General features: G+C 42.9%; 1 protein-coding gene across 2 annotated transcripts in view; it reads left to right on the forward strand.

Moving 5' to 3' along the window:
• Positions 1-23,212, forward strand: part of LOC309840210 (uncharacterized protein) — a 57,954-nt gene that overhangs the window by 10,599 nt on the left and 24,143 nt on the right. The window contains exon 2 of one of the 2 annotated variants that reach the window (XM_082682283.1): positions 11,566-12,370. The exons of the other annotated variant lie outside the window; for it this stretch is intronic. Coding sequence (XP_082538409.1) covers positions 11,566-12,255 — 690 coding nt within the window. The 3' untranslated portion in view covers positions 12,256-12,370. Of the gene's footprint in view, positions 1-11,565; positions 12,371-23,212 lie in introns of those variants that run through there. 2 annotated transcript variants of the gene reach the window in all.

The following is a 23,212-nucleotide window of genomic DNA, read 5'->3' on the forward strand; positions in this document are numbered from 1 at the left end:
AGAACAAAGCAAAAGCTGTCACAGGTGATTCCGTAGTTTGGCTGAGGTTGAAATCCCACAGGTTTGATCACAGGTTCTCATGCTCCAGTACCCTGCACGAGGAAGTTTAGATTAGAAGATGCAAATCTCAGACTTCTCACTCTGCAAAAGGTGGTGAAGGGGTGGCCCCCAACCCCACACTAAAGTTCCTGGCAGGTCCCTTGGTCATATTCACTCAGGGCCAGGGGATCATATGAAAGGGGCACTGTTGGTAAGGACCCCACCTGAGAAATACTGAGGCCCATACTCCTGTCTCCTTTGACACTTCTAGGCACTCTGCCTCTCATATTGAGCCCCTAGTGTGTTTCTGTAGCTGTGTTCAAACTCAACCCATATCCTCCTCATCCTCTCTCCCCAAGAAGAAGGGAGAAAATGAGAAACCCAGTTTTATAGATTTGCAGATATACATATTCCCAAATACGTTAAGAATGTCTGAGCCATGTTACAGGTTGATGACTGCTACCCAACCCTTGAGGAATACTTAATCACAGAAATACTGTACTTAGGATAACACAGTATCATCATGGGCCTCTTTGACTTGTGCAAAGATTAGTTTTTCACAGAAATGATCAAAACCAGATGTTTCATATCTAAAATGTTTTCTCACAGAGAGTTTCAATAGAAATATTTTTGTGTTCAGATACATCCAAATAAAATATTTGGTCTTGAGACATTCTATTTTAAAAGTCAGTGAATTGTGACTTCGTGACAACAGAAAAAGCATGAATCAGGGACCCGCTTTATCTTTCTCATCTTCGGGCTAAGCAAAGGTGAACTGTGGGAAGTGATGAAATTCTGAACACTGGTGATTCAGGGATGATTTTTAAAATACATACATCCCTCATGTAATGAAATTGAGAAATGCCAATGACATTTACTATAAAACCTGCTTGGTGATTCCTCTCACATTGATTTGCATTATAAAATCAGAAGTGGCTTTTGATTAGAAAAAATTTGTTCCCAGGATATGATAAAATTATGCATGTAGCCAAATTTTAAAGTCATATCTTCAGAGAAAAATGTCACTATAAAGAGACATATTTCCCAAATCTCAGTATTATTAATAGGGTGCATTAAAATAAACTCCAGGGAAAAACATGGAAAGCGAAAATATTCTACAGCAATGCTTCACAAATTTTAATTTGCATAAGAATCAACTGGGGATCTTGTTAATTCTGATTCTGGTAGGGCCCAAGATTCTGCATTTCTAACAAGCTCTCAAGGGATGCAGTTGCTGCCAATATTTGAAAGCTTGATTTCCTCTTCCATTAACTGCACCCACTCCAAAGGTAGTGAATCCTAAAGCTTTCGTTCTCTGCTAACATTTTCATCACCTTGGAACAGAGCTGACCGAACTTTATATCTATTAGCATTTTCCAACTTTTACTTACCTTCTTAGGGGGTCTCTTTTTTAAAAATTTTTTAATAAACATATAATGCATTATTAGCCCCAGGGGTACAGGTCTGTGAATTGCCATGTTTACACGCTTCACAGCACTCACCATAGCACACACCCTCCCCAATGTTTAGGGGGTCTCTTTGCACACAAATTTTTTCTTTTTTTTTTTTTAAGATTTTATTTATTTATTTGACAGTGAAAGATCACAAGTAGGCAGAGAGGCAGGAAGAGAGAGGGGGAAACAGGCTCCCTGCTGAGCAAAGAGCCGGATGCGGGGCTCGATTCTAGGACCCTGAGATCATGACCTGAGCTGAAGGCAGAGGCTTAACCTACTGAGCCACCCAGGCTCCCAGCACACAATTTTTTTTTTTTTTTACCACACTTTTATACTTGATTGTGTAGGCTATGAAAAATGCATAAAGATCACCAGTTCATTGTTAATTAGCAGAGACTTCTTTCCAGTGCAGGGTAGGAAGTATACTAAGACGATCTGTTAACAGTTAACAATGATTACCCCAAGCACCTCCAGTGACACTACTGACAACCATTGTTGACTGAGTACTGACTATTGGTTAGATAGCGCTAAGTGATTTATTGAACTCATCTTAATTGTTAAAAGGACTCAGTGAGGAAGGTATTCTATTTAGCAAACAGTTATGTAGTGCTTGCTCTGTGTCAGGCATTGTTCAAAGCACTCTCTGAGGATGCGCCCAGTCAATCCTCAAAACCTGTATGGAGTCTGTGGTATTAGTACACTCGTTTTGCAGATGGGGAAGTGAAGGCATAAGAAAGCAAAGTAATTTGCTCAAAATTACCTAGTTAGAAGGAGGTAGTTTGATTAGAACCTAAACAGTCTGGCTCCTGGTCATCCTCCTAACCAGAAGAGGAAACGGGTGAGAAACCTAAAACGTAGCTATTTGGAGGACGAAGAGACAGGAGTCAAAGTAAGGTCTGTGGGCTCCCTGTGTCCCCTGCCTCTGATCACGCCACACTGTCTCTCTAAATAGCAAAAAGGGACACTGGAGAATACCTGATTCTCATTGATTCAATATGATCTGATACAATTTTATTTGTATATTTAATCATTTCTGCTGGCATTAAAGACTGTTAGAATAATTTCATCTGCTTCAAATGTAGTTTTATATACGAGACCATGTCTGCAGTTTAAATGTGACATATTAATGCACACAGTTATAGAGGTAGCAGAGAGTTACATGAGCAAATGATCATTTGGCAGCAGAAACACCGTCGTCTCTGGAGATCCCCAAATTCCATCTGCTCGGTGGATTGTGACTCTAAGAGTGAACTGTAATAGTTTAATCAAACTACAAAGTATCTTAAACATGTTAAGGGAAACCTGGGTGGCTAGGTGGGTTAAGAATCTGACTCTTGATTTCGGCTCAGGTCACGATCTCAGGGTTATGGGGTAGAATTCTGTGTCAGGCTCCATGCTGAGCCTGGTGCCTGCTTAAGATTCTCTCTCTCTCCGTCTCACTCTGCCCCTCCCCCCAACTTCTTTCACCCTACTCACACACTCTCTCTCTTTCTCAAACAGCACACACACACACACACACACACACACACACATTTGGTTAAAACCAGGGATATTTTCAATTTCATGATGTACAAATTAGGAAATATCTATTCAGTGATAAATTGGATATTAAGCTATCTCTTATAGAAAGAGATGTCTTGCTTTTTAAAAAAATCTAGCTTACCAGTTCCAAGCCTTTTAATTGGGGTATATAATCTGTCTATAATCAATGTACTTCTTTTTTTTTTTTTAAGATTTTATTGATTTATTTGACAGACAGAGATCACAAGTAGGCAGAGAGGCAGGCAGAGAGAGAGAGAGGAGGAAGCAGGCTCCCTGCAGAGCAGAGAGCCCAATGTGGGGCTCGATCCCAGGACCCTGGGATCATGACCTGAGCCGAAGGCAGAGGCTTTAACCCACTGAGCCACCCAGGCGCCCCAATCAGTGTACTTCTTGATATGGTTGGATTTAGGTCTATGATTTGCTAGTTGTTTTCTATTTGTCCCATCATCTGTTCCTCCTTTTCTGCCTTCATAAGAAGTTAATCAAACACATTTGAGTATTTCATCTATATTTGTCTATTTTTAAGATGTATGTCTTCATCAATAGATAAATGGATAAAAAAGGTGTGGTATATATACACAATGGGATATGACTCAGCCATAAAAAATTGAGATCTGGCCATTTGCAATAACATGGATGGAGATAGAGGGTATAATGCTAAGTGAAATCAGTCAGAGAAAGACTAGTAGCATATGATTTCACTCATATATGGAATTTAAGAAACAAAACTAATAAACAAAGAGAAAAAAAAACAAACAAATACATAGAACAAACTCATGTTTGCCATGGGGGAGGTTGGTAGGGGCATGGATGAAACGGATAAAGGGGATTAAGAGGCACAAACTTTCAGTTACAATATAAGTACGTCAGGAAGATGAAACACACAGCAAAGGAAATGTTCTCAGTAAGATTGTGATTGTACAACTATAAGACTGTAACATTGTTTGGTGACAGATGGTGACTACGCTTGTGGTGAGCACTGAGCAATGCAGAGAACTGTTGAATCGTTTTGTTGCGTACCTGAAACTAATATGACAATGTATGTTAATTATTTTTCAATAAAAAAATATATCCCTTTGTAATTTTTTGCCAGTTGCTCTAAAGATTACAACCTGCATCTTAATTCATCAGAACTTATTTAGAGTTACTACTGGAATGCTTCATTCAAAAGAATTTGCGACAGTAAAATTCCATTTATGCCACTCTATCATTTACCACATATTTTACATTTATGTAGATTACTAACCTCACAATACAATGTTACAAAGTTTTGTTTTAAACAATGAGTTTTCTTCTAAATAAATTAAGGGAAGAACAAGTAGTCTTTCATAGCTATCCAAATATTTATTATTTCCAGTGTTTGCCATTTCTTCCCACAGATTCAAATTCCTGTTTGATGCTGCTTGACTTCAGCCAGGAAAACTTAGTCTTTCTCATAGTATGAGTTTGTTAGTGGCAAATTCTCTCAGCTTTTGTTTATCCAAAAATGTCAGGGATGACTTTTTATTTTCCTCTAGCATTTTATGTTATTCCATTGTCTTCTAGCCTTCATTTTTTTTCCTGATCAGAAGTGAGCTGTCATTTGTGTTGTATTTCTCCTGCTATGTCTTTTTTTTTTCTTGCTGATTTCAAGATGTTCTCTTAATTGTTAGTTTTCAGCAATTTGATTATGATGTTGCTAATTGCAGTTTCTCTTGTATCTATCTGCTTGAAGTTTGCTGAGACTCTTAGATCTCCAAGTTAATGTTTTTCACCATTATTTCTTTAAATATATATATTTTTTCTGCCCCAGAAAAATTCTATTTTATCTCCTTCTGTTGCTCCAGTCCCACATACATTAATTCCCTTGATATTGCCCTAGGTCACTGAAACTCTTTTTGTCTGTTTGTTTTCTCTCTCTCCTATAGATTTGATCATTTCTATCAGTCTGTCTTCAAATTTACTGATCTTTTTTCATCCTATTTCCAAAATGCTATTAATTTTTTCATTTCTGATTTCATTTGTAGATTTAGAATTCTTTTTTTTTTAAAGATTTTATTTATTTATTTGACAGACAGAGATTACAAGTAGGCAGAGAGGCAGTCAGAAAGAGGAGGAAGCAGGCTCCCTGCTGAGCAGAGAGCCCAATGCAGGGCTTGATCCCAGGACCTTAGGATCATGACCTGAGCTGAAGGCAGAGGCTTTAACCCACTGAGCCACCCAGGCGCCCCCAGATTTAGAATTCTTATTTGGTTATTTATAGTGTCCATTTCTTTTGCTGGCATTTCTCATCAATTCAATCATTATGACATCTTTTCCTTTAAGTCCTTGAACATATTTATAATAGCTGTTGCAACGTCCTTGTCTGCTAATTGCAATATTTAATTCCAGAGTTGATTTCTATTGACCATATTCCCTCTTAGCTTTAGATCACATTTTATTTCTTTGCACTGTGCCTTTTATCAATTTACTGTCTCTTAATTCTAAATTCATCCTTTAGTATCTACTCTATGAAAATGGATGGACTCTTCAAACATTTTTTTTTGTAGAGTTAATATATTAGGCTTTATTAGTAGAGAAGGCTGGAGGCACATTGCAGGAGGAATGTATATATATATATATATATGCATATATACACACATATATGCTTATACGTGTGTGTATGTATATATAAATATAAATATAAATATAAATATATATAGTAGGTCTTTACATTTTTTTCTAAAGTTTATAATTATTATCTGCAGGAAGATCAGTCTGATGTAAGCTTCTCTACCATTATCAAGACCAGAACTTCAAATGGGATTTTATTAAGACATTATTCAAATAAGTTGTTGATAGAAGGATTAACATTATTAATATTGGAAAGTATTTTATTAAACAAAAATGAGAGAGACCGTATCTCTGACTCAATTTCTGATACTAAAGAAGTTAATTTTTCTTTTTTTAAAAGAAAAAAGAGACACAGCAAGAGAGGGAACACAAGCAGGGGGGAGTGGGAGAGGAGAAACAGGCTTCCCACTGAGCAGGGAACCCGATGTGGGGCTCGATGTGGGGCTCGATGTGGGGCTCGATCTAAGGACTCTGGGATCATGACCTGAGCTGAAGGCAGACGCTTAACACCTGAGCCACCCACGTGGCTAAGTTAACTTAGCCACGTGGGTGGCTAAGAAGTTAACTATTCAATTCAAAGTATTTCTTTAAGGAAAACAACACATTTTGATTATGTTATACAACACCAACGTCTGGATAAGGAGTTTGCCTTCTAAGTGCCCTACTCAACAATTAACAGATTGTGTCAAATATTTTAAGTATTAAGTATTTTAAAAATAAGATTTCAACTAGTAAAAAACAAACAAAAAAAAGAGTTCTTGCAATTTGACTTTTAAAAAGCCTTCTTTCCCAAACTGGGAAGATTATGACCTATGATCCTGTATTTTGATGAACATACTATATAAAAACATGATAGGTAGACCAGATTATTAGATACCAATGTTACATGTTTATTTACTTATTTATTGTTAAGATTTTATTTATTTATTTGACAGAGAACAAGAGAGCTCAAGCAGGGAGAGTAGCAGAGGGAGAAGGAGAAGGAGAAGCAGCTCCCCACTGAGCAGGAAGCCCAGTGCAATACGAGGCTCCATCTCAGGACCCTGGGATCATGACTGGAGCCGAAGGCAGACACTTAAGCGACTGAAGCACCCAGGCACCCACAATGTTACATATTTATGACCACATTTCCCTGTTTGTATACCACAGCACTATCAACAATGAGGTTGATCTAGAGAATGAGTTATTGAGAATACAACAACAACAAAAAAAAACCCTCTTTTAATAGAAAATAGAAAATTTGGAAATGTGTAAGAAGCTTTGATAATTTTCAATTTTTTCCTAGAAATGACTACATGACAAAACAGGGTTGTATTTTTACTGTCTTCTTTTTCATTGTGGTATTTTTGGTTGAGAATTATTTGTATACCAACAAATATTCAAATGTACACAGTATTTTAATAAAATAGGGAGGAGACAGTAGTGTCGATTCTAGAAATTCTGTTTCAAGGGCTATCTGGAAACTGCTGTGCTAATGTAAAACTGTCTCTGGTGACCTGAGCTCTCGGAATGCTACAAGATGCCCCTCCATGGTGGTGTCTCTAGGTGATAGCTCACATTCTGAGATTCTTAAAAGGGACAGAAAGGTAAAACCCTAGGATTTGTAACCTCTCATCCTTTCTTGTTTCTCACAGACATCTTACTACATGTTTTCCATGCACAGAAAGCTCAGGATCATATACTATTATTTGTCTAGTTCCAGAGAATTTTATTCAGTATAGGTAATTATAAGAATAGAGACTCACATTACTCAATTATATCTGTCATGGCTAAAGGCATTAATTTGTCTTCTACAGCCTGGCCAGATTTGGGGCGTTTTTACCCTGATTCATGGTTCACTCATGGCTGGTTGTTTCTGGGTTTCACAGGCTCTAGTCCCGTTTTAGGCTTTCTTCTGTAGGACCTGTTTTGAGACTGGGAATGGCAGCCCTCTTGGCCGTCTGGGTTCCCAGTCAGTGGGCATTAGGTTGAATCTGGTTTAGCACTCACCTTGATCCACTCTTCCTGGACTTTGTCAAAGATGAGGTTGTTGGTTGACTCAGTGACACAATATCTGCGTCAGGTTTGAATATACTGGTTGCCAATCCTTGCCATTTTATTTTTTATCGAAGCATAGTTAAAACACAATGTAACGTTTAGTTTCAGATGTGTGGCACAGTGATTCCACTCTAAATGTTATATGTGCTCACAAATGTAACTACTATCTGTCACCACATGACACTATTACAATACTATTGACGGTATTCCTCATTGTATGCTTTTTATTCCCATGACCTGTTCATTCCATAACTGGTAGCCTGTGTCTCCCACTCCCCTTCACCCATTTTGCCTATCCCTCCTCCCCACCACCACCAGTTTGTGTTCTGTATTTACCAGCCTATTTCTGTTTGTTTTTTAGATTACACATATAAGTGAAATCACACAGTATCATCTTTCTCCATCTGACTTATTTCACTTAGTATAATACCCCCTAGGGTCCCTCCATGTTGTCTCAAATGGCAAGATCTCATCCTTTTTTATGACTGAGCCATATTCTATTCTATCTGTATGCCACATCTTCTTTACCCATTCATTGATCTATGGATATTTAGGCTGCTTCAATATCTTGAATACATGCCATTTTATTGATAAAACTGTATCAGTACCTAACAAGCCAGGTAAGGCAAGCCCCTTTTTGTGGAATTCTGACCACCTGAGAAATGTGCAAGTTGGTCTTCAGTAAACCGAGATTTTAATTGTGTCTACTGAGTCATCTAATCCCGGTGACTTCTATGTGTGAATTATGAATGTAGATGCTTATTTTTTTGTCTTACCTAATAAAGAGTCAGGAATATGAGTGAATAATCCCCACATTAGTGCATCTCTTATGAGTAGAGTGGGCTGGGGAAGCCCAGTTACAAAGCACACAGGAGGCTGAGCTATTGGAGCCCAAATGCAGCAAAGATCCAGCCCAGAAATATATTCCACCAACTGCAAATACAGGCTGGGGAGCAGAGGCTATAGGAAGAATTGCCCAGAAAAGTGACTTCTCGAGGTTTGTGCTCAGTCCTGTCTCAGACCACTGATGAGACATGGAGATGGCTGACAAGGCTGGCCGATCTTAGAAAATTATATGGAAAACAGGAAAATAAATGGACTAGAGGTACCAAAAGTTTGGGTTTGGTATCATCTCGAGCCATTTGAAATATGCTAAAATTACACCTTTGAACTCAGCTGGCATCATTTTGTCCTTGGTTAAGGTTGACCTTACATGACAGGAGATTTGAGCAGGGCTATGATTATCTCAGTGACTTTAGTGTCTACTACTGGCCATGCACACACTATTAACATTATCATATTAGAGGAGATAAGATATAGATATCACATATATGTGCATTTTGTAGCCCGATTCAACTATCTTCTCATAGATTTAAAATACTATACACATATTTGGCATATGTTTTTTTTATTCTGTGTACTTCCCTGCACCCACTGCAAAGAGTTGTAGACACTAAGCTATGCTTACTGAGTACTTTATGGAATATACAATTTATTTTCAGGAGTATATTGGATTGTATTATATATTGGTTTTTAAAATTTATTACACATTGATTTTAGAATCTTTGTGCTAGGTAAGATAAGTTCTACTCTACTGGGTTCTTGATAAGCAAATAAAACATGTTCTGTTTATATTTTATCTTCATATATGAATTTACATGTATGAAGATAAACTTATTATAATAGTTATAAAAATAAATAAATAAAAAATAAATAAATAAATAAATCCTAAAGCAGAGTCCTAATTATTAGGTCTTCACAATTTACAGTGAGGGTGGTTGAAATTTTTGTTAGGTTTTCCAAAAAGGAACAGGGAGAATTTAGCTGAGTAGACAGAATAAGCATGAACATCACAGAGAAATCATGAAAAACACTTAAGCAAACTTTGAAAAAGCTACATGAATGTCCAGAAAGAATCTTTCGTTCTGGAAATAAATTGCTAGGCAGGAATTATACAGTCTCTCTCATCCAGCTTGATGAATGATATTATCTCAAATCACACAGCCTGAGAAACTGATTACTATAGCTAGCCTAAAAATGTACTGTTAAGAGCTGGTCAGGGTCAAGCCTCTGCTACCAACTGGCAATTATGTTGAGGCATTTGATTTGAAATTATGCTTACATGAAAATTTATCTATAAACCTGGAAGAAATAGATGTTTTGGAAAATATATTTAAGAAGACAGGAGTAAAATATATCAAAATCAAAATAACGTTTTTACTCTTTGCAAGAAAAGGGGGGCTTTTATTTTTTATTTTTTAAAGACTTAGGTATTTGAGAGAGAGAGAAAGAGCAAGCAGATGGAGGAACAGAGGGAAAGGGAGACAAAGAGACTACCTGCTGAGGAGGGAGCCAAATGGGGGACTCAATCCCAGGACCCTGAGAGGGTGATCTGAGCCGAAATCAAGAGTTGGATGTTCAACCAACTGAGCCACCCAGGTGCCCCCGAAGCGGATGGGGCTTTTAAAAAAAAGAACTGCTTCATCCACATAGCTTGGGTAATAGATACTTCTGTCTCTGTGAAGAGTGTTTTTTAAAAGATGTACTTATTTTAGAGAGAGACAGAGAGTGCACAGGGGTGGGGAGAAGGCAGAAGGAGAGGGAGAGAATCCTCAAGCAGATTCCCTGCTGAGTCAGGAGCTCCATGCAGCTGGGGTGGGGGGTGGTGCTCAATCCCAGGACCCTAAGATCTCAACTCCAGCCAAAATCAAGAGTCCAACACTTAACAGCTGAGCTCCCCAGGTACCCCAAAAGCTGACAGTTAAAAGATATATCTAGAGTCATGTGTAATGGGGTTAGTCTGTTGACTTCCAATTCAGAGACTAACTAGATCATATCTGATATTCTTGGGAAGATGTTTGGAATCTCCAGTTGGTGGTAGGCCTTCTACCTCATGGGCAGCCCTTCCCAGTGCGGATACCCCCCTAGGCACACATATGCACATACACACACAGCTTGTGCTATACCTTTGCCTTTAGAATGAGGACTAAAAATTCGAACTATGCAGGAAAATGATATTCAAACTATTCAGAGAAAACTAATATGAGCAAAATAATAGGATCCTTAGTTCTGGGCAAACAAGTTATGTTTGCAGGAATGTGACTGGGTAAGCTGAAAACATTGTCCTATTTTGCTTCTGTGGCCCCAAGAAGATGAAACAAAATAGCAATGAAATGCTAAGAATCATTAAGAAAGAGGTAGGTGAGGAAAAGAAACACTCTCCAGCCAGTTTGTTGAACCTGAAAATATTGTATGTTGTTCTGGTCATTGCCTTTAAAGAAATAAAACCATTCCTGACTAGAAACAAGTAGAGGAGACGTCCATATGCAGAAGTCAGAGACACCCCCTTTCCCTCAAAACAGACTAAGGCAGATGGGACTCAAATACTTACAATAAGAGGAGCTGTGGGTGGATAACACAGCTCTTACCAAGAACCAATGTACCTAACCCAGAGCTCCCTTGCAAAGCTAAAAAGGTCCAAATTCAGACAAACAAAAGGAAGTCTTAATTTGCATAGCCTTTACCCAGAGATGGAAGTGGCAAACATCCACAATGCCAAAAAGACTAGAAGAGTGACAGTGACACCATAGTTAGCGTTAGATGGTCTTGGGTTTAAAAACCAGTTGGGGGACTTGCCAAGAGTGACTGGAGTTGAATTAATCTCAGGCAGCTCCACAGTTCTCGTCTATAAAATGGAGGCCATGACACCGTCTAGCTCACTGGGCTATTGTGAGGATTGAGCAAGACAATGGATAAAAGCACCTAACACTAGCACACGAGGGCTGAAATGAAGGGGGAGAAGGGTCAACGAGGAGGCACTGGGTCGAAGGGTGAACAGGGTGAGCTGGGGGTGGCAGATTGTTTGATTCAAGTGTGCCTGCTCCAAACCCTGAACCTCCAGGCTACCCGGGGATTCCGGGTCCCAAGGGAGAGAGCATTGGGGGACCAGTCTGGCCCACCTGGACCGCCGGGATCTCTGGCATCCACCATGAGCAGCGTCGTGGCCCTGGCGGAGGGGCGGCTCACGACACCCTGGCCAGCGCCCCACGTCTGGCGGACTCCCAGTCCTACCCCAGAGCCCGGTACCACGACTCCTCTGTGCACTTCCCGCCAGCGCACCCCTCCGGAGGGCTCGCCCACACTCACCAGGATGTCCAGGCGGTGCCCCACCTGGTTGAGCCCAGAGGCCGGCATCCAGGTGGCCCGCGAGTCAGCCTCCCAGGGGACTTCCAGCGCTTCCAGCAGGCGCGCGCCACGGAGCAGAGGAGCACCTGCCCCGCCCTCCGTAGCAGCGGGCGCCGCGCCGAGCGCGCAGGTGCTGTGTCCCATCTGGGAGGCCTCATTCTCGGGCTCCGAGGGCCAGCTGAAGCCCGGGCCGCGTCTTCTCTTTCGACGACAGACGTGTCCTGCAGCACCTCTCCTGGCCCCAGAAGAGTGCGTGGCGCGGCACCAGCTACCAGATGTGGCGGACCCCTGCTGCGGCAGCGGTGGGCCCGGCCTCCTCGCTGCCGGCGTGCAAACTGTTGGAGCGGAAAGCCTGGAGCTGCCACAACACTTTCATGGAGCTCTTGCATCGAGAATTGCTTCATGACCTCCTCCTCCAAGTAGGGGCCCAGCAGGCTCCGGCGGACGGATGGACAAGCGGCCAGAGGCAAGGCCAGGTGGCAGGAGAGCGAGGATGTCGCTGTGCAGGAGCATCTATTGGCACCTCCGGGGGGGGACACTTTCCTGTATGTTTCACGTTTTGTATAAGCCTCAAGAAATAAAGGAAAGCCAAAGAGTGTATTTTTTTTTTTTTTTTAAGTTTAAAACAAAAACACCTTGCAAAGGGCTGGGCATATTCTAAGACGCCACCAGAGGTTAACTAGTAATACTATTCATGGGTAAAAGTTTCTTATCTCAAAGTGGTATACAAGCCTCAACTGCCTGACTACCTGAAACTTGGTGGCTTTGATCTTGTGTAGGATTCTTCCATTCTAAGACAGTGATCAACAAATATTTTCCGTAAAAAGCTGGATTAGTAAAAAGTTAAGTCTTTGTGGGACATACGGTCTCTGCCAAAAATATCCAGTTCTGGCCTTTAGCAAGAAAGAAGCCACAGATAATCTGTAAATGAATTTGTATGGTTGTGTTCTAATCAAACTTTATTTATGGACACCAGAATTTGAATTTCACTTAATTTTCAACTGTCACTAAATATTCTTTAGTCTTAAAAAAAAAAAGTAAAAATGAAAAACCATTCTTCTGGGCCATACGAAAACAGATAGTGGGCTGGATTTGGCTCACAGGTTGTAGTTTGCTTACTGCTGCTCTAAGATAATGAGGGGTTCAGAACTGCCACACCAGAATGTGCCACTTTGGCACATGGATTATTTTCAGCTGAAGGCAATCAAAACCCAGCAGACACAGGAAACACTTTTTATTTCCCCCTTAACTGCTTAAGTGAAATTAGAAAGGGGGCCTGTACCAGGAAGGGAATCATTACCAGTGATAAGCTTTTCATCTGTGAGACTTATCTGCAAGGCATGGCACATTTGTTTACCAAATATTTGCTCTTCTCACCTTCCTATGAATTGCCTTCCTGCCCTTTGAAGTCCCAGAGCCCTATCCCTTTATATTGTTCAGGACACATACAAACCTCATTTGCCTGGGTGACTTTGGGTCATATGTTTGTGATGCTCCCACAGGTACATAATTACATTTTTTTTCTCCTATTACCCTTTTTATCATGGGAGGGGGTCTCAGCCAAGAACCTAGAAGGGTAGAGGGAAAATTATCTCTTCCCATTAATAATTCAGTTCACTTAGTTCTGACCTTATGAATAGCAATTCTCAATCTCTCTGGTTTTCTAACACTCCATCCTCATTTGAGGACACATCAATCTACTGCTGAGTGCACTGCTTGGCATCTCTGTTTGGTTGAAGTAAACTAAAATATCTTTTTAAATGAACAGGAAATTTTCAGGATTTCATCCATCTGTAGACCTGTAGACTGAGGTAGGAAAAAGTGAATTAGAACCACACTGACAAGGAAAATTATAATAAACTGTCTCTTGATAATAAATTCGAAAAATGACAAATGTGAAATGTTTTAGGAGCCACTGCCAATTTTATGTCTCTATACTTGTGACTCAGTGGATCATACGACTGGACACTTAATCAACAGCTGGAAAATATTATGATAATGAAGCTCAAGATTCTGAAGGTAGCTTTGTAAACAGTTTTTTCTCATGACTAATGCTAGTACATCTGCAGTGATTTTTGTAATAAAGGACCAAATTTATTCTTGATACTTCTGCTTGTGGGCTTAAATAAATTTCCTTAAAATTGGAAACTGTTATCCTCCTGTTACTACAGTGTTGTGGTGATTTGTGTGTGGGAAATGATGCTTCCCTTCACATACACTCCCCCACCCTTTAAAGTGATTTGGAGATTTAGAAATCATGGCTGAGAGCAGGGAGCTCAAGGCCATCGTCAAAGTTGGAAGGAAATATAGTGAAGCATTTTTTGCAAACTGCATCCCCTGAATATAACTTTTGGGTTAAAGAAAATGTTTTAATACATAATATTAACATATTTGTCCCTTATAGCAATAAAACAATAAAGCATAAAGTTAAATATTTTGTACGGAGGAAGAGGTCTATGAAGGTTAAAGTGCCAAGGGCCCTCAAAAGTCATAATATGGCCCTGCCTCTTAGGTCCTCAACCCTCCATCATGAGCTGCTAAGGAAAAATAGAAAACGTAAGTGACAATCTCTTAGCACTTCCCAGCCTTACTCTTCTGGTTTTAGACACTCTGTGTGCCCAACCAGGCAAAACTGGGAGAAGGTATCTTGGAACTTGGCCTTGAGACCCCAGGCACCCACTGAGTTAAATATCCTCTAGAACCAAGCTTCAAGGGCACCCTCTGCAAGACTGCCTGTCAGTGGTGTTCCAGTGCCAGTAGATGGCACAGGCCCAGGAGAGCGGCCTCTCTCTGTGGCATGGCCGCAGAGTCCTAGAGAAGTGGTGGAACCCACCATGAGACTGCGGAGCCAGCATTTGGGAAACCAGGACAAGCTGTGCAACAGGGTCTGACTTGCACGGGGCCTCCGGGCGTGGCTCTAGATGGAAAAGGTTCACTCTCCCTCGTCAGCTCGCAGGCTGGAGGCAGTTTGTTTTGTTTCATTTTGGTCTATTTGTCTAGGCCTCCATGGACACAATTTCTGAAATGTGAATCCATTCCAGCAAAGAAAGGAAGTCAGAGGTAGATAACAGGGGATGGGCGGTGTGAGGGTGGGGCTCTAGGCCCAGCTGCTCTGAGAGCTGCTCCTCTCATTTGGGAGGTCATCTGGTCATGCCACTTAGCTGGGTGTCCCCACAGTGATGGAAGACTTGGACAGCAGGGTTTTCTGAAGCCAAGGGACTATACTACAGCTGAGTCCTGGGGTTTCATAGTACCTGACTATGACTAGTAGTAGTCTATGGACTAGTGTCTATTTATGGAGCAACAGTAGCAGCCATATCACACATTGTAGGGAAAGAGCTCCCCGAGTATGTGTGATTTATTTTTACTGGAGTGAGGAGTCTTAACCCTCAGAGTCTCCATGAATGGATCAGCTCTTCTCTTAGCCAGCTGGAGGGACTGACACTCAGTGAGGACGCTGACAGTGGGGTGGGGGGTGGGCAAGGCTCATCTCCAGGAGAGCTCTGATGGTAGCTCGATGGCAAGTGAGGGAATAGGTTTCTGCAAGGGATTGCAAGAAACAAAGTGAGGGGGTTCACTGTCATCCCACCATGGCGGACTCTCATTTTCCGGGGTGGTGAAGAAGGTTACCACTGGAATCACTGATCTTTGTATGTAAGTTATTACGAAGGATGTCAGCAACCTTGTCATAGTCTTTGTGGGAATGGGGATGGTTTATAGTTTCTTTCAGGAGGTAGTCTATACATTTATGAGCCAAGAGGACCATTTTGTGGTCTTGGCTAAATAATCCCAGAATAATTTAGTTATGTATTTTGGGGCCTCCTTTTCCATATACCCAGTTAGGGTTTGGAGTATTTGGGCTCAGACTTTTTTGCTAATGGTTTCCAGGAATGATGGTGCTAAGGTCACATGACCAGATGACCAGATCTAACAGGTCCCGCAGGTCTGTGGTCAAAAGCCACACAGCCAGGGCCCTTCTGAGTTAGGCCTATCACTACCCAGACAAAATTCTCTAGGAGAGGAAGAGTCGACCTCAGGACAAGCTGCATAGCCATCTGGTCTAGAAAGGTCATGGGACCATGCTTTCCACATCATAGGCAACAGGCACCACCTGCCCTTCCTCAAGTAGAAGCTTATCTTCTTTCATACAGATGGTAACATACAAAATGGAGACTATATCCCAAGAGCCTGGCAACTTGACGTCAAATACAAACTTTATAAAGCATTCCAGGGGACCCACTGATAAGCATCACTGGCAATATTTCTGATAAAGCTCACTCTCATGTCTAGATTTGACATGACAATCACCTCCATTTTCCTTTGCTTGGAACAGACATCATACAGGACTGCCTTGGCTATTTCTATGAACTCTTTGTGCATTTTCCCCACCCTGCCATATTACATTTTATCCATACAGATACTGACAGCATGGGGCTCCCACGGTGGTTCCAGTGATAAGGGTTTAGAAATCACGAGGAAGTATTATTTGCTATTAAAAACATGCAGAAATTGTGGGTAGGCTAGGAAATGAGAACCTTGAGTTACAAAGATGATAGACTTCCTGTGGGGAGAAGTGTGGGTTCACATGGTCAGGATTATGAGCCTCTGTTTTTTTGTGGCAGAATTGCTTCTGCTATGGAAAGGTTTTTCACCCAAGTAGGGTTTTTTTGTAGAATTCATAGCTGCATACTAGAGGGGACAGAGAACTGGTCCCTGTGTGCTTTGGGGCACGAGGGTTGGCTATAGCATCCACTTGGCAAGTGTGGTGAAGAGTTTTGAAGCTAGTTCAGAGTACCTTGTTACCAAGAGAAACTGAATAACCTTATACTTGGTCACAAACAAAAGGCCTACCTGAACACTCACTTTCATAGACTAAACTATAAAGGAAGAAAAGGATAGAGTTACTAGAATTCTTGGGAGAATACCAGGAGGCAACAGGGAGCGCTCAAGGCGCCAGAAATGATGACCAGCTGGTTGTAGGGAAGTGATGAGCAGGTTTTCATGCCCCATCCAGAGCCTTCTCAGAGTCCCTGCAGGGCTTCGGTCACAGACAACATCCCCTAATTTGCTTCTACCATGACTGGCTTGATCATAGACAAGATTGCTGTGGGCCTCAGGCACAAAGCCTCTCAAGTCCAGAAGATCTGAGGTCATGAGAAACTGACTCGAATTTTGGTGGGCAGAGATAACTGCTGTGTTGGTTTCCATTTTGGTGAACAGCGCTGTCTGGTAAGCACCTGTCCCCTGAGGGAGGGCAAAACTCAGCACACCCCCACCTCCCAATACTGGGAGAAGAAACAGACCTTGTTTGGAGGGTGGGTTGTGTGTGTATTAGATAAACTCTAGATGTTGACATGTTCTCCTGCCACCTAGTTTCAAATTTCCCAGAATTTTCTAGAAGGTATTTTACAAACTATAATTCTTGGCCTATCAGTGGATTGTGAAGTCAATTGAGTAGGGCAGAACCAATATTTTGGTTTTATTTTGAATTTTTATTTTGGAAGATATTCAATATCTAGAATATGGGAGAGAACATTCTGATGTCCTGCCCTGTGCCTCTCACCCAGCTTCAGCTGCTACCCCTTCATGGTCAGTCTTGTCTCATCTACATGTCCTTTCATCTGTCTCAATTATTTGGAAGCTAGTTCCAGAACTTATATCATTTTTATCTGTAAACACTTTGGTTTGTATCCCTAAAAGACAATGATTATTCCCATTTTAAAACGAATGCCTAGAAGAGAAGAGTGAAGTCATGTTTTATGAAGCTGTTACTTCCATTGCATGTGTGTATGTGCGGTGTGCTGTATACATTTCACTGTGGTGTAAAACTCATTTCTCACAGTGAGTCTCAAAGTTCAAAAGCCACTGTTCTAGAAGACACTGCGTAGCACCCAGGCCTCCCAGGTGGCCCCACCCTCCCCGTTGGCAGAGGAGCATCAGGGCTCAACCTAGCAGGAGGGAAGTGTTGGGGGAGGGTGCTGGGGTGGGAGGAGCGTGGCCTGGACCCTGTGCTGTCCTCCCTTCAGAGGCACATTCCCGAAGCTTTCACTAGAAGGGAATCTGTGACGGGGTAAAAGAGAAAGTATGGGATAATACGTGTTTGCAGCCTCCTCCTCTCTTCTAAGGAGGCCTCAGAGCCTGGCTTTGTGTTGCTGCTGCAAATAGAAGATGAATGGAAGGAGGCCCAGAAAAGTGAAACGCATCTAGTCAGTGAAGAGCTGAGCAGAAGTAGGGAGGCAGTAGGAAGCAGCCTCGAGGCTGGAGGAGATTTGGGAGGAGAGTTTGAGAACAGCGAACGGCGAGGAGCCAGTAAAGGTTTCTCGGTGGCTGCTGTGGAGAGCTGTAAGGGTAGCTGAGGAGGAATTTTAGGAGAATTTGCTCTGAGTCATGCAGTGTGTCTTGCTTTAGGTTTGTTTTTAAAGCTTCAGTAGAGTTTTAAAATCCTTCCCAGTGCTTTTGGAGGTGGAACTGAATGCCGCTCTAGGAAGAAGAGCTCAGGCTGTGTGAGTCAGAATGAAGTGCTTCCGGTCTCCTCCGCCCTATTTTACAGACCTCATTCTTGCTCTTCTTTCAGCCTACAAGTTGCACAACTTTGCTTCCAGAAATCTCCTCCTTGGTGCCTCTATAGCCCCACCCCAACCCTCCACCCTCTGCGGTCTTATTACCACACTTCCATCCCACCCACCCCCACCCCCACCCCGAGGTGTTGAATGATGATTACAGGTTACAGGTGAGCCGCTGGAAGGCCAGGACACCGTCTGGTTCATCCCGGCATTCCCCAAGGCTGCCGGCACACAACACAACCTTCGTTGTTTCCGTGCCTTCAAGGAAATGAGCATCCCATTCAGGGTCTTTGGGAAAAACAGGAAAAGCACAATTGCGACTAAAGAGTAAGCTGTAAGTTGGTGATATGAACTATCCTGCATACTTTATGAGTTTACAACAGAAATGATGGACTGAAAACACAATAGTATACACTTTGTGCTCTCAGTGTTCTAAGCACTGCCCTAAGTACTTCACATATGTGAACTCCCATAACCCTCACAAGAACCCTTGGACTCGGGGACCAGTATTGCTCTCATTTTGCAGATAAGGAAAACAAAGTACAGAGAGGTGAAGGGACTTGCCCACGGATGGACCCACTGTGGGTGAGGGTGGGGCTGGGCTATCTGGTTCCAGACTCTGAGCTCTTAGCCAGGGCCACATACTGAGTGACAGGCAGGTGCTTATGAAGGAGTAAGACTCCCGATGTTGAGAGGAGAAAGGGGATAATTCTGGGAGTACAGGAGGGAAAGACTTGGGTATGTTCACTGCCTTCTGAAGCAGCATTTTTCAGAAGGGGTATTGGGATATTGGGTGGAATGGGGGGCAGGGAGCCCGGTGAAGGAGTTTAGAGATGTTTTGAAACTAAGGACTCAAGTCTTTGGTTGGAGAGATGCTGTGATGAAGGTCACTACCCAGGAAGATTGTATGGGGCCACAGGCTGGTAGGGCGTGTGTGTGTGTGTGTGTGTGTGTGTGTGTGTGTGTAAGGGAATGGGGCAGGTGAGAGTCAGTGTCTCTAAAGGCCGTCAGAAAGTCTGAGACAGGCCTCATGGTCTTCACAAGACAAGGGAGCTCCTCTTTGCCAAATGGATGGTGAGAACAGAGACCACAGAGCCGATGAGAGATCTGAGTGGGATGATCCACCAGACAGTGACCCCCCAGGAGGGGCAAAATTCCCAAGGAGAGGAAGCAGAGGTGAGCTCAGGGTTCTATAACCCAGGGTAAAATGCAGAAGCCCCTGAGAAATGCATGTTAATGAAGACTCCAAATTGGCAAAAAGGTAAGCCAAGTTCAGGCAGAATGAAAGCAAGTGACCTCCAAGCTCCAGGACCCTTCTCAGGGTCCGGCTCTAACCTTAACCTGCTAACCAGGCTCCCTGAGAACCAGGTATTTCTTGACCTCAGGGTTTTTCTTTTTTTAAAAAGACTTTATTTATTTATTTGACAGAGATTACAAGTAGGCAGAGAGGCAGGCAGAGAGGGGGAAGCAGGCTCCCTGCTGGGCAAAGAACCTGACATGGGGTTGGATCCCAGGGCCCTGAGATCATGACCTGAGCCAAAGGCAGAGGCTTAACCCACTAAGCCACCCAGGGGCCCCCCCTCAGGGTTTTTCTACGGGCCTTTCTGCTCTCCTCCCCACCCCACAGCTTTTCTAGATTTCTCTTTTTCATCCTCTGGTCTCTGCTTGAACTGCCACCTTCTCAAGGAAAAGCTTCCTGACACCCCTGAAACCAGGTTAGTCTACTCGTTTATCTGCTCCCATAACACCCAGCACTCTTCTTCATAATCCTCAGCACACTAGTGATTATTTCATTCTGCAAGCCCATCAGTGCTTACTGAGTACTTGCTATGGGCCAGGTGCTGATCTGGAGGTAGCAGTGAACAGGACAGAGCCCCTACATGTGCGGAGCTTACTTTCCAGGTGCGGGGTGACAGAACACAGAAACGTTAAAAAATACAGAAACGGGAACCATGTCAGAGATTGAGCGGTACTATGTGAAGAAATAAAATACAGTGCCAGCATACTAGGTCAGATAGTCTGAGAAGGAGACGGAGCTAAAGGCCAAAGAGCAAGGGTCAGCCAAACCCAAGACCAGGGCCAATAGCTGGTACAAAGCCCCTGAAGTGGGAATGAACTTGGCCTGCCCCAGGAGAGAAAGACCTCCTTGCTGGAATGTGGGGTGGGTGAGGGCAAGAGTCCTGTGAAATGAAATGTGAGAGGTCAGATCATGGAAACAGGGATATGGTGTTTAAGAGCAAGGAGACGAAGATGGAAGCTTGCTCAGTGCAATGGGAGCCACTAGGAAGCCAATTAAACAGAGAAGTCTCATGACATAATTCATGTTTCTAAGGGTTACACTGGATGCTGTAAGGAAAGCGGATGGTAGAAGGACAAGAATGGACATGAGAAGGCTGGAATTTTAGCAATCTGGTGAGAGGTGGGGCTCGTACCAGGATGGAGGTGCCACAGTTGAAGAAGAGTGAGTACATTTCAGGATATGTCCTGGGAATAGAGTCAACAGGTGCTGGCTGGATTGGATGTGGGGGACACAAAGGAAAGAATCGAGGGTAACTGGTCTACCTTTGGAATGGAATTATGAAGAAGCCATTTACTGGAACAGAAAAGAATGTGAGAGAGGGTGGATAGCAGAGCTCTGTTTGGGTCATGTTAGGTTAGAGATGCCTATTCAGACCTCAGTTTTATATCCAAGCTGGGGAGCCAGGCAGGTCGCAGGATATACACTAGTCTGTGGTTCTGGGCAGAGAACAAGGCTGAAGATATGAATTCCTGGCCCTCAGCCTAAAGATGATATTTCAAGTCAAGAGCCTGGTTGAGATCTTCTGGAGCTTGTATGCTTTCTGATTAAACTGATGGAGAAGTCATTGTGAAGGAAGTAGGATCCAGAGCTCAACTGGATGGGGTAGACTCTGGGGACACTCCACTTAAAGACTGAGAGAAGTTGAGTGGAGAATTCCACATAGATGCTGCCGGGTCAGGAGTCTACATCCTAGGTTGGTGAAGGAGTTCCTCTCTGATTCTTTATTCTATCTTATTGAGAGAGAGAGAGAGAGAGAGCACAAGCTAGGAGAGAGGCGGAGGGAGAAGCAGACTCTCCACTGAGCAGAGAGCCTGATATGGGACTCAATCCCAGAACCCTGGGATTATGAAATGAGCCGAAGGCAGATGCTTAACCCACTGAGCCACCCAGGTGTTCCCTCCATGATTATTTCTCTTATTTCAATGAAAAATATTTTTAAAAAGTTACTAGCTGAGCATGAGAGCAGGGAAGGAGGTGTCAGAAGTTTGAAATGGCTTGTCAATTTTTGTTCAACATCTTTCTTTCCAAGAGAGCATCAGGCCCATGGAAGCAAGGATCAGATCTGTCTTACTCGTTACTATTCCCAGTACCTTGTAAGGTGCTGCATATATAGTAAGTGTTCAACAAACAAGTGTTAAGTGAATGAGTCGCAATTGAATAAAAGTTGGACATCTCTTCCAGTGATGACCGCGTAACAAATCACCTCGAGACTTCATGACTTAACACAACTACTTGTTAGTATCTCTAACCATTCTCCAGTTTTGATAAGCTCACCTCGTAGTTCTCACCTGGAAATCAGATGGCAGCTCAGCTGACGTTATCCTATGGCTTCTTTATTCACACATCTGGTGTTTGGACTGTGGTATCTGGGCCATTCGAGGACTGAGTGGGCATCGCTTCCTCCGTACAGCTTCTCCTTGTTGCTAGCATGGCCCTCCTTACAGTATGGGGGTCTCAGGGTAGATGGATTCTTTCCCAGTGGCTGGCTTCCCCAAGGATGGCTCCTCCTGGAACTATTGTTCCAAGAGACTCAGGTGGGAGTTTCAAGGCTTCTTGGAACCTTGCCTTAGAAGTCTCACAGTGCTCCATCCACTATGTTGTGTGAGTCAAAGCAGTCACAGGCCCCTCAGATTCAAGGGGTAAAGGAACAGGCTGCACCTGCCAGTGAGGGAAGGAAGGGATGCAGCTTTCTTGGAGACAAGCTACAACAACATCCATGTGACTTTGTCCTACAGACCTGGCCTCTAAGGGGAAAGATAGAACTAGAGACAGAAGGGAGAAATCACAGAGATAAGGAGCTGGATTCAGGAGAATAGAGCAGATCCCTTAAGGGAGGAATTGTTAAGAAGGCTGAGCAAGGGAGGTCATCACTGCCGGCACACATTCCCTAATATAGGGTAGAAAAGAGGAAGAGGGATGGAGAGGACCTGGGAGGGAGAGAGGCAAAGTGGGAAGAGGGAGGGGCTGAGGGAAAGAGTGGGGGACTAGAGCAGGAGAGGGAGGAAGAGGAGGGGAAGCAGAGGAGGAGGAAGGAAGGGAGGAGAAAGAGAAAAACGAGCAGTTTAAGTATCCAACCTCAGCTTAAGGCATAAACAAGAGCCCCCTTAACTGAAGGGTGAAACCAAATTCTCTAATCTGTTTATTTCTAGTCTACGAAGTCTCCTTGATAAAATTAATAGCCGCTGCCGCTTTAGCCCTAAACAGAGCAGACCTAGCTGCACCGAGCTTGTTCGGTTCGGTGCAGGTTCAAGCCAGGGTCTGGGCAGTGTCCCTGGATTCTCATTGTAAATATCACCAGTCACACACCCGCAGAAGTGCCTGATTAAGTTTCACACAACCTTCACAAAGCAGTGAGTTGGGTTCAGTTCTGCATTTGAAAAAGGATAACGGTTATGCCAGATTTAAAGTTGGGTCTGGCCTGGGGTCACTTATCTGGCTCCTTGAATAATTTTCTTTTTTCTTTGCCAATTAAGCCTATTCCTGAGTATACTTTGTACCCA

This window comes from Mustela nivalis, assembly GCF_964662115.1.
Source record: "Mustela nivalis genome assembly, chromosome: 1".
In the NCBI taxonomy this organism is placed as follows: Eukaryota; Metazoa; Chordata; class Mammalia; order Carnivora; family Mustelidae; genus Mustela; species Mustela nivalis.